At 37.0% G+C, this 24574-nt stretch overlaps 1 protein-coding gene across 12 annotated transcripts in view; it reads left to right on the top strand.

Moving 5' to 3' along the window:
- The window catches only part of TRMT11 (tRNA methyltransferase 11 homolog), a 125611-nt gene that overhangs the window by 28056 nt on the left and 72981 nt on the right, over positions 1-24574 (top strand). For 11 of the 12 annotated variants that reach the window (XR_004284967.1, XR_004284966.1, XR_004284964.1 and 8 more), the window contains 4 exons: positions 184-348; positions 2388-2460; positions 2578-2709; positions 10883-11003. Coding sequence is in view for 6 of the 12 variants with exons in the window: in XM_032339615.1 (XP_032195506.1) it covers positions 184-348; positions 2388-2460; positions 2578-2709; positions 10883-11003 (491 nt within the window). In the remaining 6 variants the exon portion in view is untranslated. The remainder of the gene's footprint in view (positions 1-183; positions 349-2387; positions 2461-2577; positions 2710-10882; positions 11004-24574) is intronic. The other variant, XM_032339619.1, reaches the window with a different exon arrangement.

Raw genomic sequence — 24574 nt, 5'->3', positions numbered from 1 at the left:
TTTTTGTAGTCAGTTGAAATAAAAATAACTTTATGTAAATAAAGTTAGGATTTTAAGTGAAAGCAAGTTTTATTTGAGTAAAGGTAGGTTTAGATGAGTTAAACATTATTTTAGCTAAACGATAAGAAATAAGAATGCTCTATTTGATTTGTAGTTTCTGTATTCTTTTTTCTTTCCCTTTAGGAAAGGCTAGTAGGAAAAACCAAAAATGGAGAGGACCAGATGAAAACATTAGGGCAAATCTTCGTCAGTATGGTTTAGAGAAGTATTACCTCGATGTCCTGGTTTCAGATGCGTCTAAACCTTCCTGGAGGAAGGGCACATATTTTGATGCAATCATCACTGATCGTAAGTTTATTTTTATAAAAAAGTAGGAGTAGGATTAGTTTCCTAAAGTCATTTACATTTGAAGTAGAAAATGTATCAACACACAGAAAATATCAGCTTGTACTAGTATTCTCCTCCTGCCGCCCCCTGTCGTCTTCACATAGTGAGAAGGAAAAAACTGTGAATATAAGGCAGTATACCAATTTAACTAAGTAGTTAAGCGTTTACTATTTTGGTTTTTTAAATAATATGTATTGACTTGTCTTTCCTTTTTTCACTTCAGTTTATTTTTTGGAGCATATATTTATTTTAAAATTTTGACTGTAATTGATTATTAGTATACCAACTGGAGCCAAAATGTCATTTGCAATTAGAGTGTTAGGTGTCAAAGAAGAGAGTTTTATTTTTTGATTTTTTTTTTTAAAACATTTGTTTATTTGAGAGAGAGAGAGATCATGTGCCTTACCCCCCCCTCCTTGAGTTGGGGGAGAGGCAGAGGGAGAGAATCTTCAGACAGATTACTCACTGAACATGGAGCCCAGTTTGGGGCTCAGTCCCACAACCATGAGATCATGACCTGAGCCGAAAGCAGGAGTCAGATGCTCAGCCAGCTGTGCTACCCAGATGTCCCAAAGGAAAAGAGGTTCCCCCCCCCCCCCCAAGAAAAGAGTTTTAGATAAAACGTGATTCTCCATGTGTAAGCTTTGGTGTTTTGTTTTGTTTTGTTTTTGTAGCACATGTTTTGACTGATTTCTCTTCTAGAGTTACAAGAAATTTGGAATTTTGTGAGCCACTAGGCTTGTGAACCCATTGAGCTTCAGGAATGTGAATAAGAACTTGTTTTCCTGTGCCTCATGAGTTCTGGGCTTTGCAGACATACTATCTAAGAATAGACTGGCCTTTTTCTACCATATTTTGCAATAAATAAATCTGTAAATAGTAGCAAGGGTATCTCTACTCTTCTGTCTCCGCTCCCTTCAATTCTTTGGTAACTTAGGTGCTCCTAGATCTAACAAGAGAAAAATTACCAAGGCATTACACTGTTAGTATGAATCTGCTTTATAAAAATTGGGTAACTTTTTACTTAGAATCTAACTTATTGTTTGTTCTCATTCTGTTTGTGTATTTATATAAAGTATGTAACTTTTTTTTTTTTTTTTTAAAGATTTTATTTATTTGACAGAGAGAAATCACAAGTAGACAGAGAGGCAGGCAGAGAGAGAGAGAGGGAAGCAGGCTCCCCGCCGAGCAGAGAGCCTGATGCGGGACTCGATCCCAGGACCCTGAGATCATGACCTGAGCCGAAGGCAGCGGCTTAACCCACTGAGCCACCCAGGCGCCCTGTAACTTTTTTTTTTTAAAGATTTATTTATTTATTTGACAGACAGAGATCACAAGTAGGCAGAGAGGCAGACAGAGAGAGAGGAGGAAGCAGGCTCCCTGCTGAGCAAAGAGCCCGATGCGGGGCTCGATCCCAGGACCCTGGGATCATGACCCTGGGATCATGACCCACTGAGCCACCCAGGTGCCCCAGTATGTAACTTTTTTTAATCCGTTGAAAGTGAGTTGGCTACACTGTAGGCTTTTACCCCTATACCTCACTGTGTATTTCCCAAGAGTAGGAATAGTCTCTTAGGTAGCCAGAGTATAGTTATCAGTTTCAATAAGTCAGTGCAATTATTGAATTTTATTTTGTCACCTACTTTTGTTGTCACCCAGTAATATCCCTTTATTTATTTCTTTGCTTTTCTGTCTGGGATAGTATCCAACCTGGTATCAGGTATTGCATTTGGTAATATCTCTTTTAGGCCTCTTTTAGTTGTCACACTGTCACAGCCTTTCTCTTTTTATAAGACATTGACATTTTTGAAGAAGACAGTGGCCTGCTGTCCCTTTCAGTGTTTTAAATATAATGTTTTTGTGTTACGTGTTCTTGCTTGGAATAGGTGGTGATGTGTTCCTCTCTGAGTGTCCCATCTGGAGGCCCATGATATCCATCTATGCCTAACTGGTGATTAGGTGACTTTTGACTATCCATGTTATTTGTGTTTTCTGTCTAGCTCCCTATGGTATCAGAGAATCTACGAGAAAAACAGGTTCTCAGAAGGAAATACTGAAGGGGATGGAAAAATGGTAAGTAAAAGTTTAATATGATACTATTTTGAGAAGAAGCATGTTACTGTTTTTAATTAGCTAAGTTTAACAGTCTTAAGGTTTTTCATTGATTTTGAAATTGTTTTCTTTTTCTAGCCCAGAAAGCCATGTTCCTGTTTCATTGAGTTATCATCTGAGTGATATGTTTTTTGACTTGTTAAACTTCGCAGCTGAGACCCTCGTATTAGGTGGAAGACTAGTCTATTGGTTACCAGTGTATACACCAGAGTATGTAATGCTAAATAATTTTATTTTTAATTTCACTTTTGTTATGGTATTTATATAACATTTTCCCCCTATTTTTAATTGGATATAGAGTAAATATCTTTGTGTTTAATGTTTATAATCATCTTTGTTTACCTACATATGTGCATAAAACAGTCCCCTTCCTCTTATTGATTGAATTGCTTTGACCTTTTCATTTTACGTCAGGAGTTGGCAAACTATAGCCTGTCGGCCAGATATGGTCCTCACCTGTTTTTATAAGGCATTTGAATTAAGATGGGTTGAACTAAAATGGGTTTTTACATTTTTAAAGAGTAGTTAAAAAAGAAAAAAAGCAAAGAACATGTGACAGAAATATATGTGGCCCACTAAGGCTAAAATATTTACTGTCTGGTCCTTTAGAGGGAAAGTTTGCCAGACCTAGTTGTGTACCATCATTAGCTCAGGGTCTGATATATCATAGCTGCTGGTAACTGTTTTGTTAGGCCACAAACATAGGTAATTTTTAACAACTTATTTGAGGGATTCATCTGCCAAAAGCTAGCTTTAATATATATTGGCTATTATGATGGCCTTAAATGCAGTAAATCTTTTTTAAAAGCTAACACTGAAATAAAAGCTGTGCTTATATTTAAAGCTTTGATTATGTTCCACATGATTGGTTTGGGTTTTATTATTCAGTAACTATTAATTATAAACAGAGCTGTGTATATCAACAATGGAGCAAATGATGTCTTGAATAAGACAGAATCTTTAAATTTGAAAGATAATTTAATATCAAGCTCAAAATTTGGCTGTTTCTCTAATCTGCCATAGTAATCTTTTGAAAAAATTATTTTAGTTCTTATGTTTACTATATGTGATTGTACAGAAAGCATTTTAGAACAGTGTTAACTTGTCTGTCTTTTCAATATGGCAGATGGTCCTCAGCAGTTGGAAGCTGTGCTGTTTTTTGTTTTAAAAATGTTGTATTGGAAGTTACTGTGGACTGACTTTAGTCACATTTTTAGTTATCAGCTGATAAGACTGTACACTGTACACGTTCATGTCCAGACCCCTTAATGCTGGCCTTCTGTTTTGCTTCCAGTCATAATCTCATGTAATCTTTTCAATTTAGAAATAAGGAAAATTCCAAGGAGTGAATTGACTAGTCTGTAGTTAATAGCTAGCTAAGCTAATTGGTTTCCTTATTCCTGTGGCTATGTTTGCTTAATTCAACAGTCTACCAGATCTCATGTGCTTGGTATGGGAAGCAATAGATGGAGTTTTACTAGTATTTTTGGAGAAAATCACTTTTGTTTGTTTCTATACAGAATGGTTCCTGCCTTAGATAAGCTGAATTCTAGCAGCAGTTTTTTAAAAGATTTATTTATCTGGGAGAGAAAGCCTGCATGCAGAGTCAGGGAGGGGTAAGGGGAAGGAGGGAGAGAATCCCAAGCAGACTCCCCGCTGAGCTTGGAGCAGGATGCAGGGCTGGGTCCCATGACCCCAGGATCACTGAGCTGAAACCAAGAGTCAGACACTCAACTAACTGAGCCACCCATTGGCCCCCCACTTTTTTTTTTTTTAATTAAGACTTATTTATTTATTATCGAGAGAAAAGCTTCCCATTTTAATTTAAGTTTCAGGACTAAATTTTTAAAAATTTTATTTTGAGATAATCTCAGACTTACATAAAAGTTTCAAATGTAACACAAAAAACTCTACTCATCCAGACTTTTCCAACTACTAATGTACACCTATTAATTCTTCTTTCTTCACCCATTACACTAGTTACATATTCATTATCATTTTTCTTTTTTGGAGTGATTTGTGAAGTTGCAGATAATGATGTCCTATGACTCCTACATACTTCATTGTATTTCTCAGAAACAAGGACATTCTTGTGAAACCACAGTCAGCCCTCCAAGTTTGGAAATCAGCATTGATAACACTGGTCCATTTTATGGACCCTATTCAAATTTTACCAGTTGCAGTCCATCTGAGAAAATGGGCTTTGTTAAGCCATCAAGTCATTCTTTTCCAGTCTAGAATATGTCCCCATTTTTTCTTATCTTTTGTATCCTTGACAGTTTTGTAGAGTATATGGCTTATATTAAAGGTTGGCCCTCAACGAGGGTCCAACTGGTGGTGGTGTTTTTTTTTTTTAGAGAGAAAGAGACGTGGCAGGGTGGGGCAGAGGGAGAATTGATGTTTCTTTTCTGACCAGATTCAGGTAGTGCCCTTGGTAGGAACACCACACAAATTATACGGTGTTTTTGTACGTTGCATTGGGGGGCATATGGAGTTAATCCCTACTAGAGATCTTTGATTTGATCATCTGATTATTTTGTTCTCTCAGGGTTCTCCACTGTGAGCTGTCATTTTCTCCTCTGATTAGTATTTCTTGGGGGATATATCCCAAGATTATATCAATATCTTGTTCTTCATCAAATCCCTCTTCACAGTGACTACTCCATTGTTGACAACCACTACAATGATGACTTTTCTGTTCCATCATTCCTTCTGCATTTATAAGTTGGCATCTAACTATAAGGAAGAGTTTTCCCTTCATCCCCCATTTGTTTACAAATTTATTAATTTATTTTACTATGGAATCATGGGTGCTTATGTTATTCATTGGGTTATAATTCATTACTATCCCTATTTTGTTGCTTAGATTATCTCAGATTTGATCAGTGGGAGTCACTTTGAGGTGGTTCCTCTGTCATTTTGAAATGTCCCCATAGTTTTTGTATACTTCTTATTTTTTGGCGTTTCTGACTGTCCACTATTTTGTACTTTATTATTCAGTTATAATTGGAGTTGAATGTACTTTAGAATATCTTTTGTAGTTCTTTTGTCTTTTCCTTTCTCTTTATACAAAATTAAATTGGAGGTACTTTAAAGTATTTTTAATATTTCTAAAGATCTTACAAAATGGACACTGGATATTTTTTTATGACTTCTTGATTTTAATAATTTGCAACAAGGGAAAATTTCCACATGCATATTATCAGAGGAATATTTTAAGAGTAGAAAAGGGATACATATTTTTATCACTTTTTTTTACCTTTATTTTTTTTTTACCTTTTTTTTTTCCTTTAGAGGGAAAGTTTGCCAGACCTAGTTGTGTACCATCATTAGTAAAAAAATTACCTTAGGAAAAAATTAAAAAATTAAAAATTAAAAAATTACCAAGGGAAAGATTTTGTTCAGGTATGTGGCTGATGCACACATGGGAAGACTATGTTCTTTACTTCCCTAACTTCATCCCTGAAGAAAGTTACGTCCACATCCTTTGATGTTCATTACTAGACTTCTGTTTATCCTTCTTCCTTTTTAAAAATAACTTTATTTCCATGTATTTTATGCAGAATATACTCCTAGTAATAAGTTTGTTTCTCCAGTTTCCTCTGGGATATCTTAATCTTCTGTGCAGCCTCCTCTTCTGGTTTAGAAATAGTCTACTCTTTCAGTAAGGATCATCTTACTGAGGCAGGAGAGCTCACATACGGGTTAATCCAAGCATGAGCGCTGTAAGTTGTATGTCGTCACATCTTGGGGGCTGTTCACCTGGAGGCGCTTAATAACCAGAAAGTCTACATCCAAATCCATAAATTTGGCATTATTGTCTGCATTTGTAAGCATGTGCAGTAAAAATCCAGCATTCTTTGGGGCCATCAGCTGTTTGACCTGGGCACACTTAACCACCTCTGCCATTGTAGCAACAGAATGGCACATGGCTTCTGCAGTGTGACATCCTTCAGATAGTCGGTGGCTTTTCAGATCTGCATACCCCTGATGGCCTGGATAGTTTCATGTGTGTTCTTAAAGTGAACACGAAGATTTGAACCTCTTGATTTGCATGATTTTGGGGGTTTTCTGGGTCAAGGGAGTAGCAAACCATTTTCAGAGGTCACCTCAGGCTGATTAGGAAGATAATCTCCTTCCCTTTAACCTAAGGTGATCTTACTAATGAATTATTATTACTACTGTTAACTTATTAATGAGCTTAGTTTGTCTTGTGTTTGTCAGGAAATGAATTATTTTTACTTCTGTATTGTATGCCATATAAAATCTTTGTTCTTTTAAAATAGCACAATATTATTAGGAATTTAAGACCAAAATCATCTGCAGAAGTTTGGAGTAATTTTCTTGCTTCCGAATTAAACAATTTAGAATTAGTTTGATTATATTGTATTAAAAAATATGGCTTTTTATTGAACTAAGAATAAAGATTTCATTTTAAAATTATATATTAGCACAGTTCAATTTTAAAACTTTTTTTACTTTTGGTGTAGTGAATATGGGCTTTTAGTCCTAATACTGAATTCATGTATTCAACCAAATTCTGTTATGTGATTCAAGTTTAAAAATAAGAATTACAGGGGCTCCTGGGTGGCTCAGTTAAGTGTTTGCCTTTGGCTCAGGTCATTATCCCAGAGTCCCTGGATTGAGCCCTGCATTGGGCTCCCTGCTCAACAGGGAGCTTCTGTTATTCCCTCTCCCTCTGCCCTGCCCAACCCCCAACGATGTGCTCTTGCTCTCTCCCCTTCCTTCCCTCCCTCCCTCTCTCAAATAAATAAAATCTTAAAAATAAATAAGAATTACGTATTATAATCAAGTTCAGGTATTATTCTTTAAACCCAGGGCATTTTGAAAAGTATAAGACATAATACAAGTAAAGTACTACCTAAAAGCTTAAGTTATTTGTGAAGAATCATTGGAGCTGATCATTGAAAAAGGATTTTCTTTTTGGCAATTTAAATTGCAGTGAAGAAATTGCTACTCAACAAACTTGCTGTGTTTCCTCAAATATAGATTTTCTCCACTTTAGTGTAGTACATTTTTTTTACCAGCATCAAGATAATCTGTATACTTTGTATCTTTTCACCTTTTTTTATTCTGTCCCTATCTTTGATAAACCATTTCTTCTTTTCTCAGCTGATAAAATTCTAGTCATCTTTCAAGGCCTGGCTTAATTGTAGCCACCTCTATGATACTTTTCCAACCCTTCTCAGCAGAATTAATCTTTAATCTGTGCTCTCATAATTGTTTGTTCTTATCACTCCTAGAGACTGACCACATAAAATTGCTGTAAAATGCTGGTATTTATCGGTTTATTATCCACAGTTTCAGCTACTTGCAGGTCACCCTGAAGATCTGTGTGCTATTCATTTGGGTGGCATAAATTCAACTGCTGTGTGTTTGATATTACAGGAATTACTAAACTACTTCGTGCACTTGTCTGCTCAGGCTTTAAGTATCCATGTAGTGTTCTTTTCTGATTGACATTAGACACAGATTACTCTCTTGAGGTGATTAGAAACTGCATTTCTTTGTGAAAGATGTTCTTTAATAGAAATCCCATTGCTACTGCTTGTATTAAAAACATTGACAAAGTAAAGAAGCTTAATAAAGTATGCCCCAGCGCAGGATGTGGGGGGGGGGTATTTTTTCCTGAATTTTATTGAGAAATAATTAACATACCTCACTGTAAGTTTAAGGAGTGCTGTGATGGTTTGATTTACATAGGGGATAAACTTTAGTAAAATGAATTTTGGAGTGGCTCAGAGCAGTGAAGGGAACATGGTTTTTTGGTGGTGTTATGTTCAGTTAGCCACCATATAGTACGTCATTAGTTTTTGATGTAGTGTTCAGTGATTCATTAGTTGCATATAATACCTGGTGCTCATTTTTTCTTTTAGCAAGGAAACAAGAAAAAGTGATCCCTTGACCTGTTTTCAGTGAGTGCTCTAATCAGTGCAAAATCTTTTCTCAAATGGGAGGTGAAATTCTAGTGTTATTTGGAAGTAGCTTGAGGCATGAAGAGTCATAGGAAAATGAGTATCAAAATTGATTCATGGAAAAGCTAGAGGCCTATGCGCATAGTTAGTTTTGCTTTTTAAAAAATAATGTAATATAATTTGTATATCATGAAGGTCACCTTTTTAAGTTTAAAACTCCATGGTTTTTAGTATATCCATGAAAGTTGTGCAACCATTACCACTTTCTAATTCTGGAACATTTTTGTCACCCCTAAAGAAACCCCATATACATAAGCAGTCACCACCACTTCTGCCCCTGGCAGCCACTTATCTATCTCTGTGGACTTTCCTGTTGTGCCTGATTTAGGTTTTAAATAGATGTTTGGATTGTAGGGCTATAGTAATAAAACCGAAGTGAAAATAGCATACTGTACTGTCATAATGACCCAGGCGTAGAACAGATTTATGGCTTCTGTTTAACAGTTTGTAAAAAATTCATTGCAGTATGCTGGTATGAAATATATTAGGACATATATTGTTAATTGATACTTTTAAGTTCTTAGCATGGTGTTTTGGGAGTATGGTATACTGCTAAATTGATTGGTTCTAGTATAATAGGGTAATGGTTAAAAACTAGCTTGTTAATGATAACGATGACCCAAATGATGTTCTTTCATGCTTAACTTCAAAGGATCAAGCTGCAAAGGTAATTAAAATACAGAAATGTTTTTCTGCTCTTAAGCCAAATGCCTGGTGACTCGGTTTCAGCAGCTTAGCATCATTTGGTCATCAGTATCAAGTATAGTTGCATTGGGTTTGTACTTTCAGATTTGATTTGTAAATTTGTCTTGGTTTTATAGTTATATAAGCATATAGACTTTACATCTCACTTATATATCTTTATGTTACCTTTTAGTACAAATCTTTAAGTCCACTCTGTCAGGAAATAAGAATTTTTTCCCTTTAAAAAAAGGATACATAACTAAGTTTAAACAATACTATTTCAGAAATCTACAAACCATGCTTTTTCTAGCTTAAAGTCAAGGCTATATCTTCTTTCTGTTAACCATGGTGTAGAATGTATTCCTTCATATCATAAATACTTTGTGTAAAGATTCCAGATTTGATGTCAGCTAATGTTATGAGAATACAACTTTCCTGAAGTGAATATTAGAGAATTATTAGATCAGGTGAAAACTGAAATGGTCTTTAAGTACTGGAAAGCCCTAAGAAAGGATGCAGAGGATGACTTCAAGAGAATTCTTTCCACTGATAAAACAGTGAAGTGCATTATGAATGTTGCTTGGTAAGTGGGTGTTGAAGGTTTTGAGCATGTGGTTGAGGTAATGAGGGAGACTTCACTGAAGGTCAGAAGGGCTAGAGAATTCAAGTAAAAGAGTGGTAGTGAAGACCACGTTGACATATTGGAACAGGCTAGCTGAAATGGTAGTAGTCCTTTACAGGAAGTGCTGTTTGGCACCTTTCCCAGTTTGGACCAGAGTTTTAAAATTTCCCATGTGATAAATGTTTGTGGAGACAATCTAGGAAGGTATCAACATTTGCAAAGGAGAAATAAAAAAGGGCAATCTGTGGTGTTCTTAATGGCACCTATACCTGGTGAGCCCCCTCCACTGCTGTTCTTCAGCATTCTGCTCCATAGCTATTTCCCCCTCATCTGTCACCTGTGTCTTTTGGCAAGATTGATGCCAACAACCTAGCAGATGTCAGATGCTGAGCTACTGCAGCCTGACTGTCCTGCTTTCCAGGTGTCCTCCTCTCCATTCACGTAGCATGTGTGCTGGATAGCAGCAGTCACCACTGCTCATGATTGTGGCTTCGATTTTATTTCATGGTTAAGGTGACCATGGAGTATTTATTTTATTGGTAGTTTATTTGAATAATCTTATAAATAACTTTAGTCCTGTATGTACAAAGTAATAGAGGTCTTAAGATGCCATTGAAATTTTGCAGGGACACTTCATATGGGGAAAGTATATGTTGAGTGGACATTATTCTTTGGGAATTTATAAAAATTTCCACATGAATCAGTCCCTCATGAATGTCAAGGGCTTGTTGTAGAATATATTTCTGTCTAATGTGCTCTTGTGAGATGCTTTAGGATGGAGTTATTGTCTTGTATTTTTGTGGTTTAAATACTTGGTATTTTTTCATAAAACATCTTGCATTCTTATTCTACAGGTAAAAGAGTTTACTTGTACCTTTACTCCTTTTTTTGGATGTGGTAATATTCAAATACTTTGCTTTTTAAAAATACAGATTGTTTATGGATTATCTGGACAGTTAGCCTGTGTGAAATAAAATGGAACAGCATGTAGTGGGGGATGTCCATACCACAGTGGACAATTCTGTGATGATTCTGTGTGGTATGTGCATGTGAGCCTAAAGGTCAGCTGTTCTTTCTTCAGATACACTGAAGAGATGGTACCCTGGCACCCTTGCCTGAGGCTTATTAGCAACTGTGAGCAGAAGCTTTCCAGCCACACATCAAGGCGCTTGATAACAATGGAAAAGGTGAAGGAATTTGAGGTAAATTATCCTAGTATTTTTTGGCTAAATTTTGGAAGAATCCATATATTTCTTTTAGTTTTCTTGTAATGGAGTTTGAAATTGTTAGTCCTTGATCTTTAAAAAGTTACCAAATTCAGGAAGGGGTAGAAGTTCAAGAGGTTTGTGGTATTTGGTGGAATTTAGAGGGTAAGAGTTGGTTATAAAAGTTGAATAGCAGAATGGAAATAGAAGTTGACCTTAAATTAACTTCTCATCTTTGCCACTAATGCAGTTTAAGACAAACAAATAAACAACACAATTAAGCAACCGTTGTCTAATTAGCAATCTACTAGTTACCCATTTTTCTCCAAAAGCAAGACCTACTTGATTACAGACTATTCTGAAGAGAAAATGTCACTTTATATAATGGAAAAAGTAATTTGCTGTTAACTGTTAGGGCCCAACACGTGTTCTCGCCCCACTTTCTCTGATACACACATACAAACACACACACACACTATTCTTGGGAAGAACAAAACATCGTTATTTCATATCCAGATCAGAATTTATACGAATAATGCCTCATAATGGAGCTTAATTAAATCTACAGAATGCCCCTTGGGCTGTACTTGTCTGGATTGACAACCACAGCTTTCCCAAAGTAAACTTCTGTGAGCTCCATCTTTGTTTTTGATCTCTAGGAATAAGCAGAAGTCAGATTCATCTCCACATTTGATATTTTTCATCTAATTCACAGCTCATGGATTCTTTCATAGTAATGAAACCCAATATTTATTTAGTGCTTTTTGAATATATTATTGTGTATTTCTTGTTTTTGTCCTTTTAATTTCATTTGCTACCTGTCTCTAACTTAGATCTTATCACCATATACCTGGTTTGTGCTAACCTCTCCTAAATTCCCTCTTCCATTTTTCACACCTCTAGTTTTTAATTGTTAAGTGACTCTTCCTAAAACACTGTATTCATTATGTTACTCCTTTATGCGAAAAGTTTAGTGACTCCTTTTCATTACCAAATGAGATTCAATGTAATATAAACGTTCTTCAGTAATCAAGCTCCAATATCAGGGCATTTCTGAAAGTTTAAGCTGTTTATGTATATAAATAGTTGGTTCATGTTCAATTAGGGGTGGTTGTGTAGGTGTGTATGTATTTATATACAGGTATATGTGATAGAATTAATCTAAGTGTCATTTTTAAAACAAGTTTATATTCAAATGATAGATATGCTTGGGCTGGCATCTTGTACTCATATCATAATTATTCTGTATATCCTTGAAACTTTAGATTTACATTTAAAGAAATATATTAATTATTGAACAGTTATTTTGCTGAATAATAACACCTTGCTTTTCTTCAAATTGTGTTATGGACTTTGGTGCTCACATTTTATAGGAGACATGTCATTTAATTGTTATTTTTTGGAAATAACCTATCCTGAGGATGATGATCTACCATTAAATGTTTAAACCATTAAGAAGATCCAAAAATTCTAAAAGAGGGGTTCCCAAGTTGTTTGACACAATGACAGCCTTCTGCAGTGACTTTTGAATGGACAACATTTATTTGTATATACAATAGAAGTCCTCTTAACTAATCTGCATTTCAAACCCAGTTGACTTACTAGTACTGGCCATTTTTCTTCTAAAACACCAATACTAATGCCTATAACATGTCAGATATTTCCAGCTGGTGACTTGCTTGATCTCTACTCTATCTGTACACTTCTGTTTCTACCAGCTGAATTGTCTGTTTGCCATGAATCAGCTGTGTTTGTTTTGTGAACTGGTTAAGCCAGTTGTATTTGTTATGGTAATTAGGAAGTCTAACTAAACACTAGTTAGACCAGGGAAATGTGAGTGTGAGAATAAAGTTGTCATTTCTAGAAGAGCTAAGTGGACTACTTCAGAAAGATTGGATCAAGTGAGTTGCAAAGAAAGACTCCTGGGCTCAGAATGTATGAGATGACGATAAAAGGTTGAAAAAAAGTTAGCGCAATCTAGCTTTCTCTACCCAGATTTGCTGTAAGAATCTTTATGTTCTTGCATCATTTTACAGAAGCCAAAACTGAAAATCTTTGTAGGTCCTGATTCTATATCACAAGATTGATAAATGAGTATACAATTTTTAAAGTTAAGATGTTCAGTGTATTTACAAAATGTTTTCAGTTTTTCCTGCTTTTACTGACTTTTCCAGTTAACTAACTGTAGTATTAGTCTGTTTGGCTGCTATTGCAGAATACCACAGACTGAATGGCTTAAATAACAAGTTTATTTTCTTACAGTTGTGGAGACTGGAAGTCCCAAGGTCAAGGTGCCAGCAAGTTTGGTTTCTGATGATACCTATCTTGCTGAATTGCAGACAGCCACCTTCTTCTGTCCTGTTGGATTAGAGCCCCACCCTTACGATTTCATTTAACTTTAATCATCTCCTTTAAGGTTTAGTCTCCAAATATAGTCAGGTTGGGGGTTAAGGCTTCAGTATATGAATTTGCGGGGGACACAGTTAAGTCCATACCAGTAACAATTACCAACAGCTATCACAGTGAATAAGAGGCCTCTATTGCATGTTAAAGTATGCTTTTTTCATGCTCTTCCAATTAGTTACTTCTCATATATATGTTTGTTTTTTAATATTTTGAGGGAAGTAAGGCATTTGATAATTTAAATTAGTAACACTGTAGCTCTTAGAAATTGCAGCACTTAATGTAATCATTTGAGTTAGTAATAACATTTATGTGCCAGGCACATGAGTAATACATGTAAAAAAAAGAAATAGTACCTGTAGATTTGATAGTTCTAAATCTTGATATTAGAAAGTAAAATGAATGACATCAGCATTCTTTATTTTGTGGCCTTCATAAATAGTACCAGCACCAGCATATGATGTTTATGATGGCTTTGAAACACTGTTCAGAAGAAAATATAGAGAAAGGACTCTAATAATTGATGGGGCCACATAATGAACCAGTCATTTCTTAGTGGCAAAGTAGAGACCTGTTGTCATTTTTCATTTTCTTTTCTTTAAGTTAATTTATTTAGGAAAATCTTTTTTTTTTGGTACTCTTTCCAGATTTATAATATTTCTAAAGGCAGTCTATTTGATATTTGGAAGAAGAAATAAGGAATGATCTAAGGATGTTTCTGACAACTTTTCTTCTACATAAAAATGCTAACTAAGGGCACTCACCTTAGGTTTTTTTTTTTTTTTTTCCTGTAATGAAAATTGGATTTTTTAAAAAATTAACATACAATGTATTATAAGCCCCAGGGGTACAGGTCTGTGAATCATCAGGCTTACACACGTCACAGCACTCACCATAGCACATACCCTCCCCAATGTCCAAAACCCAAAAACCCTCTCCCTAACCCCCTCTCCCTGGCAACCCTCTGTTTTGTGAGATTAAGAGTCTCCCTCCTAATCCAGTCTTGTTTCTTTTTTTCCTTCCCTACACCCCAAACCCCCCACTTTGCCTCTCAGATTCCTCGTATCAGGGAGATCATATGATAATTATCTTTCTTACTGACTTATTTTGCTCGGTATAATACCGTCTACTTCCATCCATGTCGTTGGAAATGGCAAGATTTCATTTCTTTTGATGGCTGCATAGTATTCCATTAATATATATACCACATCTTCTTTATCCATTCATCTGTTGATGGACATCTAGGTTCTTTCCATAGTTTGGCGATTGGGGACATTATTGCTGTAAACATTTGGGTGCACGTGCCACTTCGGATCACTACCTTTGTATCTTTAGGGTAAATAACTAGTAGTGCGATTGCTGTCATAGGGTAGCTCTATTTTCAACTTTTTGAGGAACCTCCATGCTGTTTTCTAGAGTGGCTGCACCAGCTTGCATTCCCACCAACAGTGTAGGAGGGTTTCCCTTTATCCGTATCCTCACCAGCATCTGTCATTTCCTGACTTGTTAATTTTAGCCATTCTGACTGATAATGAGGTGGTATCTCATTGTGGTTTTGATTTGTATTTACCTGATGCTGAGTGATGTGGAGCACTTTTTCATGTGTCTGTTGGATGTCTTCTGGATGTCTTCTTTGCAGAAATGTCTGTTCATGTCCTCTGCCCATTTCTTGATTGGATTATTTGTTCTTTGGGTGTTGAGTTTGATAAATTCTTTATAGGTTTTGGATACTAGCCCTTTATCTGATATGTCATTTGCAAATATCTTCTCCCATTCTGTCAGTTGTCTTTGGGTTTTGTTGACTGTTTCCTTTGCTGTGCAAAAGCTTTTGATCTTGATGAAGTCCCAGTAGTTCATTTTTGCCCTTGCTTCCCTTGCCTTTGGTGTTGTTCCTAGGAAGAAGTTGCTGCAACCGAGGTCGAAGAGGTTGCTGCCTTTGTTCTCCTCAAGGATTTTGATGGATTCCTTTGTCACATTGAGGTCCTTCATCCATTTTGAGTCTATTTTCATGTGTGGTGTAAGGAAATGGTCCAGTTTCATTCTTCTGCATGTTGCTGTCCAACTTTCCCAGCACCATTTGTTGAAGAGACTGTCTTTTTTCCATTGTACATTCTTTCCTGCTTTGTCAAAGATTAGTTTACCATAGAGTTAAGGGTCTATTTCTGGGCTTTCTGTTCTGTGTGGTCTATGTGTCTGTTTTTGTGCCAGTACCATACTGTCTTGATGATGACAGCTTTGTAATAGAGCTTGAAGTCTGGAAATTGTGATGCCACCAACTTTGGTTTTCTTTTTCAACATTCCTCTGGCTATTCAAGGTCTTTTCTGGTTCCATATAAATTTTAGGATTATTTGTTCTATTTCTTTGAGAAAAGTTGCTGGTATTTTGATAGGGATTGCATTAAATGTGCAGATTGCTTTAGGTAGCAAAGACATTTTTACAATATTTGTTCTTCCATTCCATGAGCATGGAACATTTTTCCATTTCTTTGTGTCTTCCTCTATTTCTTTCATGAGTACTTTATAGTTTTCTGAGTACAAATTCTTTGCCTCTTTGGTTAGGTTTATTCCTAGGTATCTTATGGTTTTGGGTGCAATTGTAAATGGAATCGACTCCTTAATTTCTCTTTCTTCTGTCTTGTTGGTGTATAGAAATGCAACTGATTTCTGTGCATTCATTTTATGTCCTGACACTTTACTGAATTCCTGTACAACTTCTAGCAGATTTGGAGTTGAGTCTTTTGGGTTTTCCACATAAAGTATCATATCATCTGCAAAGGTGATAGTTTGAACTCTTCTTTGCTGATTTGGATGCCTTAGTTTCTTTTTGTTGTCTGATTGCCGAGGCTAGGACTTCTACTACTTCTATGTTGAATAGCAGTGGTGATAGTGGACAGCCCTGCCATGTTCCTGACCTTAGCGCAAAAGCTCTCCGTTTTTCTCTGTTGAGAATATTTGCTGTGGGTCTTTCATAGATGGCTTTGATGATATTGAGGTATGTACCCTCTATCCCTACACTGTGAAGAGTTTTGATCAAGAAAGGATGCTGTACTTTGTCAAATGCTTTTTCAGCATCTATTGAGAGTATCATATAGTTCTTGTTCTTTCTTTTATTAATGTGTTGTATCACATTGATTGATTTGCAGATGTTGAACCAACCTTGTAGCCCTGGAATAAATCCTACTTGGTCATGGTGAATAATCCTTTTAATGTACTGTTGGATCCTATTGGCTAGTATTTTGGTGAGAATTTTCGCATCTGTGTTCATCAAGGGTATTGGTCTGTAATTCTCTTTTTTGTTGGGTCTTTGTCCGGTTTGGGGATCAAGGTAGTGTTGGCCTCATACGAGTTTGGAAATTTTCCTTCCATTTCTATCTTTTGGAACAGTTTCAGGAGAATAGGAATTAATTCTTCTTTAAATGCTTGGTAGAATTCCCCTGGGAAGCTGTCTGGCCCTGGACTTTGTTTGGAGATTTTTGATGACTCTTTCAGTCTCCTTACTGATTATGGGTGTGTTCAGGTTTTCTATTTCTTCCTGGTTCAGGTGTCGTAGTTTATATGTCTCTTGGAATGCATCCATTTCTTTCAGATTGTCAAATTTCTTGGTGTAGAGTTGCTCATAGTATGTTCTTATAATTGTGTGTATTTCTTCGGTGTTGGTTGCGATCGTTCCTCTTTCATTCATGATTTTATTTATTTGGGTCCTTTTTCTTTTCTTTTTGGTAAGTCTGGCCAGAGGTTTGTCAGTCTTACTAATTCTTTCAAAGAACCAGCTCCTAGTTTTGTTGATTTGTTCTCTTGTTTTTTTGGTTTCTTTTTCATTGATTTCTGCTCTGATCTTTATGATTTCTCTTCTCCTGCTGGGTTTAGGCTTTCTTTGTTGTTCTTTCTCCAGTTCCTTTAGGTGGAGGGTTAGGTTGTGTATTTGAGACCTTTCTTGCTTCTTGGGAACGGCTTGTACTGCTATATATTTTCCTCTCATGACTGCCTTTTACTGTGTCCCACAGATTTTGAACCGTTGTGTTTTCATTATCATTTATTTCCATGAATTTTTTCAATTCTTCTTTAATATCCTGGTTGACCCATTCATTCTTCAGTAGGATGCTCTTTAGTCTCCATGTATTTGGGTCTTTTCCAAATTTCCTCTTGTGATTGAGTTCTAGCTTCAGAGCATTGTGGTCTGAAAATATGCAGAGAATGATCCCAGTCTTTTGATAATGGTTGAGACCTGATTTGTGACCCAGGATGTGATCTATCCTGGAGAATGTTCCAAGTGCAGTAGAGAAGAATATGTATTCTGTTGCTTTGGGATGGAATGTTCTGAATATACATGTGATGTCCATCTGGTCCAGTGTGTCATTTAAGGCTTTTATTTCCTTGTCGATTTTTTGCTTGGATGATCTATCCATTTCAATGAGGGGGGTGTTAAAGTCCCCTACTATTGTATTATTGTCTATGTGTTTCTTTGATTTTATTATTAAGTGGTCTATATAATTGGCTGCTCCCATGTTAGGGGCATAGATATTTAAAATTGTTCGATCTTCTTGTTGGACAGACCCTTTGAGTATGATATAGTGTCCTTCCTCATCTCTTATTACAGTCTTTAGCTTAAAATCTAATTTATCTGATATAAGGATGGCCACCCCAGTTTTCTTTGGATGTCCACTAGCATGGTAAATTGTTTTTCACCCCCTCACTTTAAATCTGGAGGTGTCTTTGGGTCTAAAATGAGTTTCTTGTAGGCATCATATTGATGGGTTTTGTTTTTTTATCCATTCTAATACCCTTTGTCTTTTGATTGGGGCATTTAGCCCATTTACATTCAGGGTAACTATTGAAAGATCTGTATTTAGTGCCATTGTATTGCCTGTAAGGTGACTGTTCCTGTATATTATCTCTGTTCCTTTCTGGTCTACTACTTTTAGACTCTCTCTTTGCTTAGAGGACCTCTTTCAATATTTCCTATAGGGCTGGTTTGATGTTTACAAATTCTTTTAGTCTTTGTTTGTCTTGGAAGCTTTTTTTTTTTTTAAGTTTTAATTTTTTAAATTTCTTTTCAGTGTATGAGAATTCATTGTTTATGTACCACACCCAGTGTTCCATGCAATATATGCCCTCCATGATACCCACCACCAGGCTTACCCAACCTCCCACCCCTTGCCCCTTCAAAACCCTCAGATTGTTTTTCAGAGTCCATAGTCTCTCATGGTTCGTCTCTCCCTCCAGTTTCCCCCAACTCCCTTCTCTTCTCCATCTCCCCATGTCCTCTGTGTTATTTCTTATGCTCCACAAATAAGTGAAACCATATGATAAATGACTCTCTCTGCTTAACTTATTTCACTCAGCATGATCTCTTCCAGTCCCGTCCATGTTGAAACAAAAGTAGGGTATTCATCCTTTCTTGTGGAGGCATAATATTCCATAATATATAAGGACCACATCTTCCTTATCCATTCGTCTGTTGAAGGGCATCTTGGTTCTTTCCACGGTTTGGCGACCGTGGCCATTGCTGCTATGAACATTGGGGTAGAGATGGCCCTTCTTTTCACGACATCTGTATCTCTGGGGCAAATACCCAGTAGTGCAATTACAGGGTCATAGGGAAGCTCTATTTTTAATTTCTTAAGGAATCTCCACACTGTTTTCCAAAGTGGCTATGCCAAGTTGCATTCCCAACAACAGTATAAGAGGGTTCTCCTTTCTCCATAACCTCTCCAACACACATTATTTACTGTCTTGTTAATTTTGGCCATTCTAACTGGTGTAAGGTGGTATCTCAATGTGGTTTTTATTTGAATCTCCCTGATGGCTAGTGATGATGAACATTTTTTCATGTGTCTGTTAGCCATTTGTATGTCTTCATTGGAGAAGTGTCTGTTCATGTGTTCTGCCCATTTTTTGACATGATTATCTGTTTTGTGTGTGTTGAGTTTGAGGAGTTCTTTATAGATCCTGGATATCAGCCTTTTGTCTGTATTGTCATTTGTGAATATTTTCTTCCATTCCGTTGGTTGCCTCTTTGTTTTGTTGACTGTTTCCTTTGCTATGCAGAAGCTTTTGATCTTGATGAAGTCCCAAAAATTCATTGTTGCTTTTGTTTCCTTTGCCTTTGGTGTCCTGGAAGCTTTTTATCTCTCCTTCTACTTTCAATGATAGCCTAGCTGGATATAGTATTCTTGGCTGCATGTATTTCTTATTTAGTGCTCTGAATATATCATGCCAGTTCTTTTGCCAGGGCTCTGTGGATAAGTCTGCTGCCAGTCTAATATTTTTACCATTGTATGTTACAGACTTCTTGTCCCAAGCTGCTATTGGGATTTTTCTTTGTCACTAAGACTTGTAACTTTTACTATTAGGTGACGGGGTGTGGACCTATTTTTATTGATTTTGAGGGGGGGTTCTCTGTGCCTCCTGGGTTTTGGTGCTTATTCCCTTTGCCATATTAGGGAAATTCTCTATTATACTTCGTTCCAATATACCTTTTGCTCCCCTCTCTCTTTCTTCTTCTTCTGGAATCCCAATTATTCTAATATTGTTTCATCTTATGGTATCACTTAGTTCAATTTTCCCCTTGTGGTCCAGTAGTTGTTTATCTCTCTTTTGCTCAGCTTCTTTATTCCCCGTCAGTTGGTCTTCTATATCATGAATTCTCTCTTCTGCCTCATTTATCCTAGCAGTAAGAGCCTCCGTTTTTTGATTGTACCTCATTAACAGCTTTTTTGGTTTCAGCTTGGTTAGATTTTAGTTTTTTTATTTCTTCAGGAAGGGCTTTTATTTATCCAGCAGGGTTTCTTCATGCCTTTTTCGAGCCCAGCTAGCACCTGAGAATTGTCATTCTGAGCTCTAGATCTGACATATTACTAATGTCTGTATTATTAGATCCCTTGCCTTTGGTACTACCTCTTGTTCTTTTTTTTTGTGGTGAGTTTTTCCGTTTTGTCATTTTATCCAGATACGAATATATGAACGAAAGAATAAAATACTAAAAGGGCTTCAAAGACCCCAGAAAAATGTACACTAACCAAATCAGAAGAGACCCCAAATCGGGGAGAAGAAAGGGGGTAAAAGAAGTATATAGTATAATATATATATATATATAAAATATATATATCGATATAGATCTATATCGATATATATATGTCTATATATTAGTATGGTGAATAGAACAGAACTACCCACTTGATTTTGGGTGTATTTTGGTCTCTTAAAAGAAAATACCTCCCAAATTTTAAAGAAAGGAAAACATATATATACAAAAATAAGGGTAAACATGATGAAGGGATGGAATATGACTGTAAAGATGAAAATTTAAAAAAAATTCTATAAAAGGAATTGATATGATAAGTTGGAAAAAGAAAGTGGAGAGAATTTACTTAGGCTGGAGGCTAGAACAAAGCCCTTTGCTAGATTTAGGGTATATTTTGATCTATTAGAAGAAATTTTTTTTTTTAAGGTTGTATTTATTTATTTGACAGAGAAAGATCACAAGCAGGCAGGGAGGCAGGTGGAGAGAGGAGGAAGCAGGCTCCCTGCTGAGCAGAGAGCCCGATGTGGGGCTTGATCCCAGGACCCTGAGACCATGACCTGAGCTGAAGGCAGCTGTTTAACCCACTGAGCCACCCAGGTGCCCCTATTAGAAGAAATTTTATCCCAGATATTTTCTAGAAGAAAGAACCCTGTATGTATACAAAAAATAAAGTTAGATACAATGAAGGATAAAATATGACTATAATAATGATGGTTTAAAAATATTTTTTTAGGACGCCTGGGTGGCTCAGTGGGTTAGGCCGCTGCCTTCTGCTCAGGTCATGATCTCAGGGTCCTGGGATCGAGTACCGCATCGGGCTCTCTGCTCAGCAGGGAGCCTGCTTCCCTCTCTCTCTCTCTGCCTGCCTCTCTGCCTACTTGTGATTTCTCTCTGTCAAATAAATAAATAAAATCTTAAAAAAAAAATTTTTTTTTAGAAAGGTATTGTTAAGATAAACTAGTTAAAAAATGTTAAAAGAGGAAAGAGGAAAAGTTAAAAAAATTAGAATAAGAAAAAAGTTTTTAAAAATTTAACTTTGCAAGACTAAAAAATCATGGGGAAAAAGCCATGAATTCCGTGCTTCGCTTTCCTTTCCTCTGGAATTCCACTGTTCTCCTTGTCAGTGAGCTTGGTCTTGGCTGGATGTTCTTATTGATCTTCTGGGGGAGGGGCCTGTTGCAGTGATTCTCAAGCGTCTTTGCCCAAGGCAGAATTTCATTGCCCTAGCCAGGGGCCGGGCTAAGTAATCTGCTTCATTCCTCTCGGAAACTTTTGTTCCCCAAATGCTTTCAGAGAGCTCAGGAGGTTGGGAATGAAAATGGCGGCCTCCCAGGCTCCTCCTGTTTGGAGAAGCCGAGAGCTGGGGGCCCCATTCCTCAGTGCACTCTTGGAAAAAAAGCGCTCAATCACTCCAGTCTCCCTGATCTGCAGCTGCGCTCCGAGCTCACCTGGCCTGTGACCAACCAATCATTTTTGTCTGTGGTGCACAGTCCCGTGTGGAGTCTCCAAACCCATCAGATTCCTGCTGCTCTGCTCTTCCGGTGGATGAAGGTGGGTCTACTGGGATCTGCCACTTTTGGGGTCCCTTCTCAAAGAATAGTTGTCAGACAGTGCTGTAGATCACAGTTTAAGGTAACCCCAAGCTGAGAGCTCACTCCTTGGCTCCATCTCTGTAGCTGGCTTCGCCGCTCTGATACCTGCGAGCTCTGCTATACTCAGACACCCCCGATCCTTCTGTGACCCTGCACGACCTGAGACCTCACTGTCCCCGCGAGGGCTCCACCCCCGCTTAGCCTCTGGGGTGATGTCAGTCAGTGAAGCAGACTTCTAAAAGTTCTGATTTTGTGCTCTACTGCTCTGCTGCTTGCCAGGAGCTGGCCCCTCCCGCTGTGGTCTATCTTCCTGTTGCTTCGGATTCACTTCTCCACAAGTCCTACCTTTCAGAAAATGGTCAATTTTCTGTTTTTAGAATTGCTGCTCTTCTCTTCGATCTTCTGTTGGGTTTGTAGGTGTTCAGAATGGTTTGATAACTGTCTAGCTGAACTGTGAACTGATGTCATCTCAGTCTGCTACTTCTCCGCCATCTTGACTCCTCCCTCACCTTAGAGATTTTTAAACCTAGAAAGGCAGTGTTAATTTTTGTTTGTTTTTATTATTTTACTTTTGTCCTTTCAAATTGATTTAAAAAAGAAGAAAAAAGGGGCACCTGGGTGGCTCAGTGGGTTAAGCCTCTGCCTTCAGCTCAGGTCATGGTCTCAGGGTCCTGGGATCGAGCCCCGCATCGGGCTCTCTGCTCAGCTGGGAGCCTGCTTCCCTTCCTCTCTCTCTCTGCCTGCCTCTCTGCCTACTTGTGATCTCTGTCTGTCAAATAAATAAATAAAATCTTTAAAAAAAAAAAGAAGAAAAAAGCCTAGTACTCAAATAAGTTTTTGAAACAACCTTCACTTTATAAGATCAAATTTCATCAGTGAGTTTTAACTAGTATGCAGTGTACTATTACTGAAAATACTGTCATGTTAAATTAATCATGTTTGGTTTTGAATGAATCGTTCCATTTCTACCTTCTGTTTGTATGGAAAGGACTGTATGTAATTGCAGCAAGATCCTAGTCCTTTATAATTCAAGTGATGACATAAAATTGTCAAACAGTTCTGTTACGTGTCTAACAAATTATTCTCAGCCTTGTTCAGTGTTGTTGACTTTGGCAGTGGGAAACTATTAATTGTAGATTTTTATACTCTTGTGTACTGTCTTTCTGCATTTTGGGTTTGTCACTTACTAGGTTTAATTTCAGTATAACTTTTGGCCCACTCGATACATTGTTATAAAGTGTTCTTCCTCTCCCCTTTTAGAATGTAAACTTACGTGTTAAATGAGAAAGCTATCTAAAGAATGTAGGTATTTTATAAAATTTTGTATCTTTTCATTATCACCATAGTGTTTAGACTTGCTTGTTAAACATAATTTTTGCTACCCATATTAATGAAAACACCTGGTTAGAGAAGCCATTATTCCCTGTTGATACAGTCTGAAAGAGAAGGGAATGCTTAGTGCTACTTACTGTTTACAGAGCTTTCATACCCATCTGATGATGTTATTTTGCTAATTTTAGAGACTAAGAAGTAGCTGAGTTGAGACCAAAACTCTTCTTTGTACTTGAAATTCTTTGACCTTTTTTATGCATCATGTTGCCTACCAAGACAGTTTCTGCTTTTGGAATATGCCAAGGTTAAAAGGCAAATATTCTTGGGCGCCTGGGTGGCTCAGTGGGTTAAGCCGCTGCCTTCGGCTCAGGTCATGATCTCGGGGTCCTGGGATCGAGTCCCACATCGGGCTCTCTGCTCAGCAGGGAGCCTGCTTCCCTCTCTCTCTCTCTCTCTCTCTGCCTGCCTCTCCATCTACTTGTGATTTCTCTCTGTCAAATAAATAAATAAAATCTTTAAAAAAAAAAAAGGCAAATATTCTTGAGTGGCGTATTTCTAGTGTCTTTTAAAGATCATTTTTTTCTCATTATTAATGGCACCATGGTAGAATGGGATTTGTTTTACCAGAATCCATTTTTCCTGTTGATATATGTAGTTGATGCTGCTGTATATAGTTGTGGTCACAGTGCATACTCCTATAAAACATTTTCCTTATATAAATTTCGTTGGGAAAAAAATGCTGATTTCCAGAGTTGTCCAGATGGACCAGAATATTACATTGTCAGTGAAAACCACTTAAAACAGTACTCTGTCTGCCTTTTCCAACAGTATTCTTGGACAGATAAAAGAGTATCCAAAGTAGCCATTTTTGAGACTTTCTTACATTCATATAGCTTTTAAAGTCTATTCTGTAGTATGTTTAAGTGTGTAAAAAAAGTATCTTAAGTTGCTGTTGCACTAAATGGGCCGTCATATGTCCTGTTTGTTTTGTGGCTTGTTTCCCTGATATGCTATGATTTGAGAAGTACTGAAGTATAGGTAAGTTGAATTTTAGGTATTATATGGACACTAATGTAGACTATGGTTATATTATGTGAGTTAGTCAGTATAGTTCAGATGATTTAAATAATAGGGAGTATTGGGCAGTCATAGTGGCAGGTAATGAGAATTCATGTTAATTTTTAAAATTTTGGATTGAACGAAGAGTCCACTAACAT

Source organism: Mustela erminea, chromosome 4, assembly GCF_009829155.1.
Source record: "Mustela erminea isolate mMusErm1 chromosome 4, mMusErm1.Pri, whole genome shotgun sequence".
Lineage (NCBI taxonomy): Eukaryota > Metazoa > Chordata > Mammalia > Carnivora > Mustelidae > Mustela > Mustela erminea.
The sequence above is the reverse complement of the archived record's forward strand: the minus strand, read 5'-3'. Positions and strand labels throughout refer to the sequence as shown.